This window comes from Lontra canadensis, unplaced genomic scaffold (assembly GCF_010015895.1).
Source record: "Lontra canadensis isolate GAN:19392208 unplaced genomic scaffold, GSC_riverotter_1.0 scaffold134, whole genome shotgun sequence".
Taxonomy (NCBI): Eukaryota; Metazoa; Chordata; class Mammalia; order Carnivora; family Mustelidae; genus Lontra; species Lontra canadensis.
In genome coordinates this window covers 3,147,696-3,159,607 of record NW_022631128.1, presented here as the reverse complement: position 1 = coordinate 3,159,607, position 11,912 = coordinate 3,147,696, and the positions used below count along the sequence as shown (strand labels likewise).

The following is an 11,912-nucleotide window of genomic DNA, read 5'->3' as shown; positions in this document are numbered from 1 at the left end:
TATTACTTAGAAGAAAATATGTACTTTAAAGCTTTTATTATGAAGTCAGAAATAATTAAATTAGACTAAGCATGTATTTTAAGAAACTAGGGAAAACAACAAAATAAACTTTAATAAACTAAGAGTAAAATAACAAATATGAAAACAGATGTCAATAAATATTTTAAAAAGGAAAAGTTATATGAATATATCCATGAGCTGGTTCTTTGCCCAGAAAACTGATCGAAACCTTTGCAAGGAACATTAAAGACAGCATGCACATGTATGCAAACACATGGAAGCAAGCTAACACAACACACACATTTTAAATGAAAAAAGAAATAATTACAAAGAATTATAAAAGAATATCATATACAGTCTGTGACAATAACTGTGAAAACCTACAAAATGGATGATTTTTAAAGACAATATAAACCACAAAAATGACTCAAGAATAATAATAAATCCTTAGTAAGCCAATAATCAATGTTATCAGAGTTATCAAAGAATAATACACACGAATGGCACCATGCATCAATAAATTCATGCGCCAATTCACCAAGGTGTAAATAATTCCTGTGTTAAACTTAGTACTATAGAAAAATTTTTCTAATTATGTTAGGCTAGAACAGTCCTAGTACCACAACTTTATAAAGACAGCGCCAAAAACTTACAAAGGAATCTTATTTGTGAATACAGAAGCAAAAATTCTAAATAAAGTATAAGCAATCAAATCCAAGAGTAAACTAAATAACCGTGACTAGTTCAGCAAAGCAGATGAATACAAAATAAGTACAGAAAAAATATTAATTGCTTTCTCAATATATGAATACATTTTAAAATTAAAGATAAAAGGATAACACTCATAACATTAAAAAAAAATTCCTCAATACCCAAGAAAAAAATCTTTCAGGTCAGTGAAACCAATATGAAGAAAATCTTCTAAAACTTAAAATTAAAAAGAAAACCTGGTAACAAAACAGACATAACTGGTTTGGAAAGCTTGATATTGTGCAATCTGTGAATTCTCCCTGAATTAATCTCAACAGACTGTTTTTGAAAAACTGACAAAACTGTTCTATAGCTCACCTGGAAGAATTAACATGTGAGAACCATGAATATTTTGTAAAATAAGTGAAGAGGCAGTAAATGTGTTACAAACCATGATAATAAAAACAGCATACTACTGATATTAGAATAGACAAATGTACTAAAGAATAAAATTGGAAAGACCATAAACAAACCCAAGTATACATGATTAAAGATTAAGAGGGACAAACTTCCAGTTATAAGACAATTAAGTCACACAGATGAGAAGTACAGCATAGGGAATACAGTCAATAATATTATAATAATGCTGTATGGTAACAGATGGTAATTACACTTATTATGGTGAGCATGGAGTAATGTACAGAATTATTGAATCATTATGTTGTACATCTGAAACTAATATAAAATTGTAAGTCAGCTATACTTAATAATAAAAACATATGTCAATTCAAGCCAGTGGATAAAGAAAACAAATAAATAGTATTAGAATTACTGGATAATCACTGGGGGAAGGTGTGTAAGTGTTGACACCAAAATCAAAATAAATTCTAGACAAAGATTTAAATGTGAACATGAAACTATAAATGTTCTAGAAAAAATAAGAGAAATATTAAATAAATATGACTGGATAAGACTTTTCTAAGCAAGAGAAAATCTTAAAACCATAAAGAAACAACCTGACGGACCTAACTACTTAAAATGCCAATGCCACCACATATCAACTTAAAAAAACACATTAAAATTTTTCATTTATCAGATGGCAAAAAATATAACACTCTATCTTGGTAAGATTATGAGAAAATCATTTTTCTTCAGTGAAGTACAATGGGCGTATTTCAGGACAGTGCCTATATGTACAAATATTCTAAAGGTGTATTGCATTGATCTAATACTTCTATTCCTAGTAATTTAATACAGAAAAACAACAGTACAATCATGAACAATGGAAGCATATGTATGTTCACTATAGGGTTGTTTCTAAGAGCAAAATTTAGAAATAGCCTAAATGTCCATTAATAGGGGGTTAGATAAATAAGGACAACTGAAGAACAGAATACTATGTAGTCAACATAAATGATATAGAAATACATCATTTTAACTGGAAAGATCTCACAATTACATGAACATTGTTACATGAGAAAAAAGGCAAGTCATAAAAACACTATAAAAAGGATATAACTCATCTTCAATGTGTATGTTCCTCAAAATACATAAAGCAAACAATGACAAGACTGAAAAAATATATAAATTCACAATTATAATTGAAAATTTCAGTACTCTTCTCAGCAACAGAAATAGTACACAGAAAAACAGCAAGGATAATGAAACTAACATTAACCAACTGGATCCAACTGACATTTATAGAACACTCCATCCAACAGCAAAAGAACACACATTTTCTCAAGTGCACCTGGAAAATTCACCAAGACAGACCATATCCTGAGTGATAACCCTTTAAATTTTTTAAAGAATTAAAATCATAGTGTTTTCTTTGACCACAATAGAATTAAACTAGAAATCAATAACAGAAAAATAATAGCAAAAACTCCAAACACTTGGATAGCAAATGACAAACTTCTAAACAGTCCAGGGATCAAAGAGGATGTCTCCCAAAATTTGTGGCATGAAGCTAAAGCAATGCTTAGGGAGAAATGTATAGCATTAAATGCTTCTATTAAAAAAAAGAAAGGTCTTAAATCAATAACCTAAGTTTCCACCTTAAGCTGAGTGAAATAAGTCAAGCAGAGAGAGTCAGTTATCATATGGTTTCACTTATTTGTGGAGCATAAGAAATAACACAGAGAACATGGGGAGATGGAGAGGAGAAGGGAGTTGAGGGAAATTGGAGGGGGAGGTGAACCACGAGAGACTATGGACTCTGAAAAACAATCTGAGGGTTTTGAAGGGACGGGGGTGTGGGAAGGTGGGTGAGCCTGGTGGTGGATATTATGGAGGGCACGTATTGCATGGAGCACTGGGTGTGGTGCATAAACAATGAATTCTGGTATATTGAAAAGAAATTTAAAAAATTAAAAATTTTAAAAAAAAGAAACTACAAGAAGAACAAATTAAACCCAAAGCAAAAGGAAACTATAAAAAATTGGAGCAGATAACAATAAAACTGAAAACAAAAAAACAGTAAGAAAATGAATGAAATGAAAACCTGTTTCTTTGAGAAGGTCAAGAAAATTGAGAAACTTCTAGCAAGATTGATAAAAAGAAGACACAAATACCAAATATCAGGAATGAAAGTGAATAATAAGGGAATACAGGAAGAACTCTATGCACATAAATTAGACTTAGATGAAGTAGATCATTTCTTTGAAAACCACAAACCACAAATCAAAAGTCATCTGAAATGAAATAGGTAACTTGAATATCTTATAACCATTAAAGAAATTATATTTTTAGTTAAAACTCTTCAGGAAAAAGAAACTTCACTCAATAACTTCAGGAAAAAGAAACTTCACCCAAATAACTTCACTCGTGAATTCTACAGAACATTTAAAGAATAAATAACATTAATTCTACCCATCTCTTCCAGAAAATAGAAGAGAGGGATACTCTCAAATTATTTTTTAAAGTGAGTACCATTCTCATACCAAAACCAAAGACAGTACAAAAAAAATAGTACAGGGGCACCTGGGTGGCTCAGTGGGTTAAAGCCTCTGCCTTCGACTCAGGTCATGATCTCAGGGTCCTGGGATCGAGCCCCACATGGGGATCTCTGCTCAGCAGGGAGCCTGCTTCCCACCGCCCCCCCTGCCTGCCTCTCTGCCTACTTGTGATCTCTGTCCGTCAAAAAAATAAAATAAAATCTTTAAAAAAAAGAAAAAAATACTACAGAGAAACATCCATCATAAACACAAATACAAAAAATCCTCAACAAAATACTAGCAAATAAAATCCAACAATACATAAAAAGAATAATACACCAGGACCAAGTGGGGTTTATCCCAGGAATGGGGCTACTTCAATATTTGAAAATCAATCCATGTAATCTGTCATATTAATAGTCTAAAACAAATAAGACTGTATCAACAGACATGGGAGGAAAAAAGCATTTGACAAAATTCAACATCCATTCATGATAAACATGGAATGGAAAGTAAATTTCTCAACCTGATCAAGGGTGTCTACAAAAACACTACAGTTAAGATCATACTAATTTTGAAAGACTAAGAGCTTTCTTCCTAAGATCAGGAACAAGACAAGGTGGTCCACTATCACTGTTCCTATTCAACATCATAAAAGAAGTCCTACGCAGTGCAATGAAACACAAAAATGAAATTAAAATCATGCATATTGGAAAGAAAGAAATAACACTGTCCCCACTGCAAATGGCATATTTGTCTATGTAGCTAATCTCAAGAAACCTATAAAAACAAAGGCACTCCTAAGAATTAATAAGTCAATACATAAGTATCAGTATTTCATACTAGTAATATACAAATGGAAAACTACATTTTTAAAAATATCATTTACAATACTACATCTGAAACTAATGATGTAGATATGTTGGCTAACTGAATTTAAACTAAAAAAATATCATTTACAGTAGCTCAAGAAAATAAAATATTTTGGTAGATATCGAACAAAACATGTACAGGATCTACATGGTAAAAAGACAGAAATTGGGACGCCTGGGTGGCTCAGTTGGTTAAGCAGCTGCCTTCGGCTCAGGCCGTGATCCCAGGGTCCTGGGATCGAGTCCCACATGGGGCTCCTTGCTCCACAGGGAGCCTGCTTCTCTCTCTGACTCTGCCTGCTTGTGCGTGCTCTCTCTCTCTCTGACAAATGAATAAATAAAATCTTTTAAAAAATTAAATAAATTAAAAATAAAAAGAAAGAAATCAAAGAAAACCAAAATAAATGAAGGACATACCACATTCATTGGTATGGAAGATTCAACACAGAAAAATGTTAATTCTTTTCAGATTCACCCATAGATGTGTGTTAATGGTCCCCAAGACCACCCTAAGGTAAAGCAATTCCTAGTCACAGGACTCAGGAAATAGTCATATTCATGGCTATGGTTTATTATAACAAAAGATAGAAAGCAAAAATCAAGTAAATGAGAACATCAGCAAAACTTGCCAAAAACCAGACACAAGCTTTCAAGAGTCTTACCCCAATAGAGTCAGCTGCTCCGGATGTACTTAATTCCTTCAGGAATGAAATGTGACAATACACATAAAGTGCCATCTATCAGGGAAACTCGGTGCCTAAGATTTTATCAGGAGCTGGTCATGTAAACACTCTCTGCCTTGCATGTACCAAACTTTCAGACACAAAAGGAAAGCGAGAGTTCAGAATAAACCACATTGTTTATACAAAGAGTTTAGGCACAGTTAGCATTAAGGGAGGGTTTTATAGCAGTGTAGGGAACTGTTTACCAGACAACTTCTCAGATGCCCAGACAAAGATGAACTTTGCAAATAGGACTTTTTTTTTTTTTAAAGATTTTATTTATTTATTTGACAGACAGAGATCACAAGTAGGCAGAGAGGCAGGCAGAGAGAGAGGGGGAAGCAGGCTCCCCGCTGAGCAGAGAGCCTGATGCGGGGCTCGATCCCAGGACCCAGGGATCATGACCTGAGCTGAAGGCAGAGGCTTTAACCCACTGAGCTGCCCAGGCACCCTGCAAATAGGACTTTCTAAGGATAGCAGTATTTGGCCTATTAACTATTTTCTGCACAAGATATAACTCAATTCCAATCAAATTCCCAGCAGGACTTTTTTGTAGATATAAACAAACTTTCTACAATTTATATAGAAAAGCAAAGGAACTAGAAAACTAAAACAATTTTGAGAAAGAAAAAGAACAGAGGTGGAAGGATCACACTACCTAGTTTTAAGACTTACTATAAAACGACAGGAATAAAGAGAGTGTGATATTGGCAAAGTGACAGACACAGATCAATAAAGCAGAATATAGAAATAAGTATAGAAATAGAGCCACACATATAAGGTCAATTGATTTTTGGCAAAGGTGCAAAAGCAATTTAGTGGGGAAAAAGTATGTTTTCCCACAAATGGCGTTAGAACAATTGGACATCCATATGCAAAAAAAAAAATGAACTTTGACCTCAAAAACCTCATACTATACAAAAACTAACTCAAAATGGATTACAGATTTAATGTTAAAACTATAAAACTTTTAGATAACATATGAGAAAATATTCATGACTTAGGTTTAGGCAGAGAATTCTTAAAAAGCACAATCCATAACAGAAAACACTGAAAACTAGACTATCAAAATTAAAAAAAAAAAAAACTTTTGCTCTGTGAAAAACCCAAATAATAGAAAAAGGCTACAGACTGGTAGGATATATTTGTAAATCACATATCCAACACAGGGTTTATATCCAGAATATGTAAAGAACTCTCAGTAACTTGACACAAAGAAAATACACTATATGTTGGCTAATTGAACATAATTTTAAAAAAGGAAAAGCAAAGAAACTAACCCATTTAAGAAATGGGCAAGACTTAAAACACTTCACCAAAGAGGATAGATGGATGACAAGCAAGTATGATGTTCAACATTATTAGCCCTCGAGGACATGCAAATTAAAACTATGGCGAGACTCCTCTACCCAGCTATTAGATGGCTTAAATTAAAAAATACTAATAATTTAAAAGCTAGGACCCCAGGGGCGCCTGGGTGTCTCAGGGGGTTAAGCCTCTGCCTTTGGCTCAGGTAATGATCTCAGGGTCCTAGGACAGAGCCCCGTATTGGGCTCTCTGCTCAGCAGGGAGCCTGCTTCCCACCCCTCTCTGCCTACTTGTGATCTCTGTCTGTCAAATACATAAAATCTTTTAAAAAAATACCAAGTGCTGACAAGGATACACAGCAACCAGAACTCTTATGTCCTACAGGTGGACCTCAAGGGAATTATGGTGAAGGATAAAAGTCAATCTCAAAAGGTTATGTACTGTATGATTCCATTTATATACCCTTTGTGAAATTACAAAGTTATAGATGTGAAAACAAAGGAGTTCCCAGGGACAGGAAGGTGAGGGGAGGAAGATGGCTGTTGCTATAAAAGGGTAACATGAGGGATCTTTGTGGTAATGGAACAGTTCTGTGTCTCAACTGTGGTGGCAGTGCTTACAAAATTTTCATGTTTGATAAAACTATACAGACTAAACACACACAACAAATAAATGCATGTAAAACTGATGAAATTTAAGGCCTGTGGACCTTAATTATGACACTGTATTATAGTTATGTGAAATGTTACCATCAGGACAAAGTAGGTGAAATGCACACAGGACTTCCCTATACGGTTTTTTGCAAATTCTTGTGACTCTTATTTCAAAACAAATGTTAAAATTTCATAGAACTATATACCCAAAAGTCCATTTTTATTTAAAATATAAAAATTAAAGTTATAAAAACACTATACATGTTTTCTAGAACTGTGATTCTCTATCAAAAGGTGTACATTAACATCACTTGTGGAGGGGTGCCTGGGTGGCTCAGTCAGTTGGGCATCTGTCTTCGGCTTGGGTCATAATCCCAGGGTCCTGCTCAGCAGGCTCCCTGCTCAGTGGAGAACCTGTTTCTCCTCACCTGCCACTCCCCCTGCTTGTTCTCTCTCTGACAAATAAATAAAATCTTAAAAAAAATCACTTGTGGAGCTTTATAAAAATATATGTGCCCTGAAGACATGAACAGACATTTCTGCAAAGACATCCAAATGGCCAACAGACACATGAAAAAGTGCTCAACATCACTCAGCATCAGGGAAATACAAATCAAAACCACAGTGAGATACCACCTCACACCAGTCAGAATGGCTAAAATTAACAAGTCAGGAAATGACAGATGTTGGCAAGGATGCAGAGAAAGAGGAACCCTCCTACACTGTTGGTGGAAATGCAAGCTGGTGCAGCCACTCTGGAAAACAGCATGGAGGTTCCTCAAAAAGTTGAAAATGGAGCTACCCTATAATCCAGCAATCCCACTACTGGGTATTTACCTTAAAGATACAAATGTAGTGATCCAAAGGGGCACATGCACCCGAATGTTTATAGCAGCAATGTCCACAATAGCCAAACTATGGAAAGAACCTAGATGTCCACCAACAGCTGAATGGATAAAGATGTGTTATATACACACACACACACACACACACACACACACACACACACACACACACAAAGGAATACAATACAACCATCAAAAAACCCAAAATCTTGCCATTTGCAATGACGTGGATGGAACTAGAGGGTATTATGCTAAGTGAAATAAGTCAATCAGAGAAAGACAATTATCATATGGTCTCTCTGATATGAGGAATTTGAGAGGCAGGGCAGGGGTCATGGGGGGAAGGAAGGGAAAAATGAAACAAGATGGGACCAGGGAGGGAGACAAACCATAAGAGACTTTCAATCTCAGGAAACAAAATGAGGGTTGCTGGGCGGGGGGCGGGGGAGGGATAGGGTGGCTAGGTGATGGATATTGGGGATGGTATTGTGCTATGTTGAGTGTTGTGAATTGTGTAAGACTGATGATTTATAGACCTGTAACCCTGAAGCAAATAATTCATTATATGTTAATAATTTTTAAAAACATATGTGCCCCTTCACCCAAAAAATACAAAAACACTAATTCAAACGTATACACACACCCTTATGTTTATTGCAGCATTACTTACAATAGCCAAACTATGGAAGCAATGCTAGTGTCCATCGATAGATGAGTGGATAAAGAAGATGTGGTATATATACACACAATGAACTATTATTCAGCCATGAAAAAGAAGGAAATCTTGCCGTTTGCAATAACATGGATGGAGCCGGAAAGTATGATGCTAAGTGAAGTAAGTCCATCCAAAAAAGACAAATACCATATGATCTAGCTCATATGTGGAATTCAAGAAACAAAACAGAAGAGTAAAGGAAAAAAAGAGAAAGACAAACCAAGAAACAGACTCTTAACTACAGAAAATAAACTGATGGTTACAAGAGGGGAGGTGGGGGGGATGGTTGAAATAGGTGATGGGGATTAAAGAGTATACTTATGATGAATAAAATAATAATTTTTAAAAAAACAAAAAATATATGTATATGCCTGCACCACACCCCCACAATTCTGTTTGGATAATATGGGATGGGACCTGGGCCTCTGTGATTCTATGATCCATGCACTAGAAGTGTACCCCTAAAGCAGACGACTACCACTTGAAATGGAGGAATAATATACACACAAATATTAACAGTGGTTCTGAGTTGTAGGATCACAGGTAATTATATTACTTTCCTATGACGAATGTGAATTTTTGTGCAATAAAAATAACAACAAAGGCTTTTTTAAAAAAGATTCAGTTCCTAAGGGTTGCTGGGGGAGGGGGCGGGGATAGGGTGGCAGAGTGATGGACAATGGTGAGGGTATGTGCTATGGTGAGTCCTGTGAATTTGTGTAAGACTGACAATTCACAGACTTGTACCCATGAAGCAAATAATACTTATGTTAATAAAGAAATAAAACTAAATTAAATTTTAAAAAAGATTTAGTTCATCATTCCAGCTAGTAGAGATATTTCATCTGATATCCATTTATTTCCTGTCCCTACTCCTAGTCTCATGCCATGCAATATTTGATGAGTTTATCATTTCTGTTATCATTTACATCACTAATAAAAATGTTGATTAGAACAAAGTCCACTGGCAATCTTCTAGAAATCTCCTTCTAGCTTAATAATGATCAGCAATCTCTGGGATCAGTTTTACTTATGTAAGATCTACCCAAATTCTACTCTTTTTTAAAAGATTTATTTATTTATTTGAGAGGGTCAGGGAAAGAGGGGCAGAGGGAGGAAAGAGAGAGACAATCTCAAGCAGACTCCCCACTGAACATGGAGCCCAGTGAAGGGCTTGATCTCACTACCCTGAGATCATGACCTAATCCGAAACCAAGAGTTGGACACTCAACTGACAGAGCCACCCAGGCACCCCCCCTCAAATTATGCTCTTATCTAATTCATTATTCTTCATTATTTCCATAAGATGAGAGGCATTTTCATGCTTTACTGATATCCAAATATATCATGTCTACTACATTTTCCTGGTCTGTTACTTCAAAGGGACCCTGAACCACCCCTCTCATACTCAGTAAAGGATATTAAACTATATTACCTTTTCTTCCTAATTATGTAGCTAAGACTCTTCTGGGCATAGCCTATGCCTTATATTTTCTTGCAAATGCCACAGCAAGCCATTTGATTTCATTCATTCAACAAATATTTATTGATACTCCACTATGTGCCAGGTACTATTCTGGACTCTCCTTCCTTTATGTAAAAGGATAACTAAGTACTCATAGCAATATTCCCTCAACATCCAACCCCAGGCAAATAGCTACCTGCCATGTCTGCCACACTGTCCTTCCTATCACCAATCTGACCCAAAACTTGAAAGGCTTTGTCACCGACCCCTATCCAAATCATGAAAAAGACTTTGTAAAATTCTGATAATGATTGAACTACCGTACCATCATTGCCTTTTCTAGAAGTAGTGTCTCCTTCCGCTGGGTTCTCACAGGATCTTATGTATAACATCCTTATAGTACCTAGGGTATTCTACTTTTTATTGTACTCATCTGTCTGCATGTCTTATCTTGCCCCCTAGATCATAAGCTCCCTGAAGGCTCAGGTCTGTAGGCCCAGAAAATTTTTACCATGCTTAGCATCTGGTGATACTGAATGAATAATCAATAAAGAAAAGAGCAGCCCCTTAAAGCACCAGTTGTCAGGCTTACCTGCACCTCTACCAGCCAGTCCACAAGAATGGCCCTCATGCAACTGCTGATGTCAGTCTGCCTGTTCATGTAATTTTTAAGTATGAACTTTTCCTGGCAGCAATAGAAAAAGAAATATTAATCCATAAACTCTCCTTATAGTTCAAAAAATGTAATTTAAGAAAAAAAATACTTGCAACCAATATCTCAGAAAAAGAAATTGTCACAATGTAATTAACTTCTTCAGTTCTAACTCATTATTTTCAGCTGGTATCAGATTGGCTGGTATCAGCCAATCAAAGTCTCCTCTTCCAAACAGTTCTAGTAATTCTTGGGAAATGGATGCACATCATATTCAAGCATCAGGGTAGATATGGAGGAGCCTAGGGGGAGTATGGAATATGGACAGGAATATACCTATCAATAAATACCAAAGAGGTTCCGCCCCTTCTTTGCAATTCAATCTAAAGTAGAGCAGTGCTTTGCAAACTTTAACACATATACCACCTGGGGATCTTTAAAATTCACATTCTAATTTAGAAGGCCTGGGTGAGGCTAGATTTCTGCATTCCTATCAAGATCTCAAGTGAAATTGATACCACTGAGCTAAGGCCCATACATGTAGTATAACAAAGTTATCTCTTACTTCCTCCAAGCTACACCAGAAAAAAGTAAAGGATCTGGAGTCAGTTAATCAACTGTTATGTCTGTAGAGAGAAGACAAGATATTCATCCTCGCTCTTACGCATGTCCTGCTAAAATTTTAGTTGTTAGATAATCTTGGTTCCTCTGTTCCATTGAGAGAGAGAGAGAGAATGAGAGAGAGAAGAAAATTTGCCATCAATGAATTTTAATGGTCAAGGAAACTGGCTGATTTTAAAGAGGAAGAAAGTGTCACCAGTTTGGAGAGTGATTTCACATATGTCACCAGAAACTTGCATAGAGAAGGGAAAAGATCTCTAAGAGCAGTCACTCAGAAGACGACTACTATTTTTGTGTCTGAGATTATCTCCTCAACAATTAGAGATGCAGACTTATGGTCTTCAAGGTAATCAGACTTTTAGCCCATATTCCAGCTCTACCATATACTTGTTGTGTGATTCTGAGTAGTTTCTCCAATCTATAAAAAGGAGAC

The 11,912-nt window shown here is 35.7% G+C and overlaps 1 protein-coding gene across 2 annotated transcripts in view; it reads right to left on the bottom strand.

The window, feature by feature from the left end:
• The window catches only part of CCNB3 (cyclin B3), a 49,022-nt gene that overhangs the window by 16,075 nt on the left and 21,035 nt on the right, over window positions 1–11,912 (bottom strand). For both annotated transcript variants that reach the window (XM_032842969.1, XM_032842970.1), the window contains exon 7: window positions 10,799–10,891. In XM_032842969.1, coding sequence (XP_032698860.1) covers window positions 10,799–10,891 — 93 coding nt within the window. The remainder of the gene's footprint in view (window positions 1–10,798; window positions 10,892–11,912) is intronic.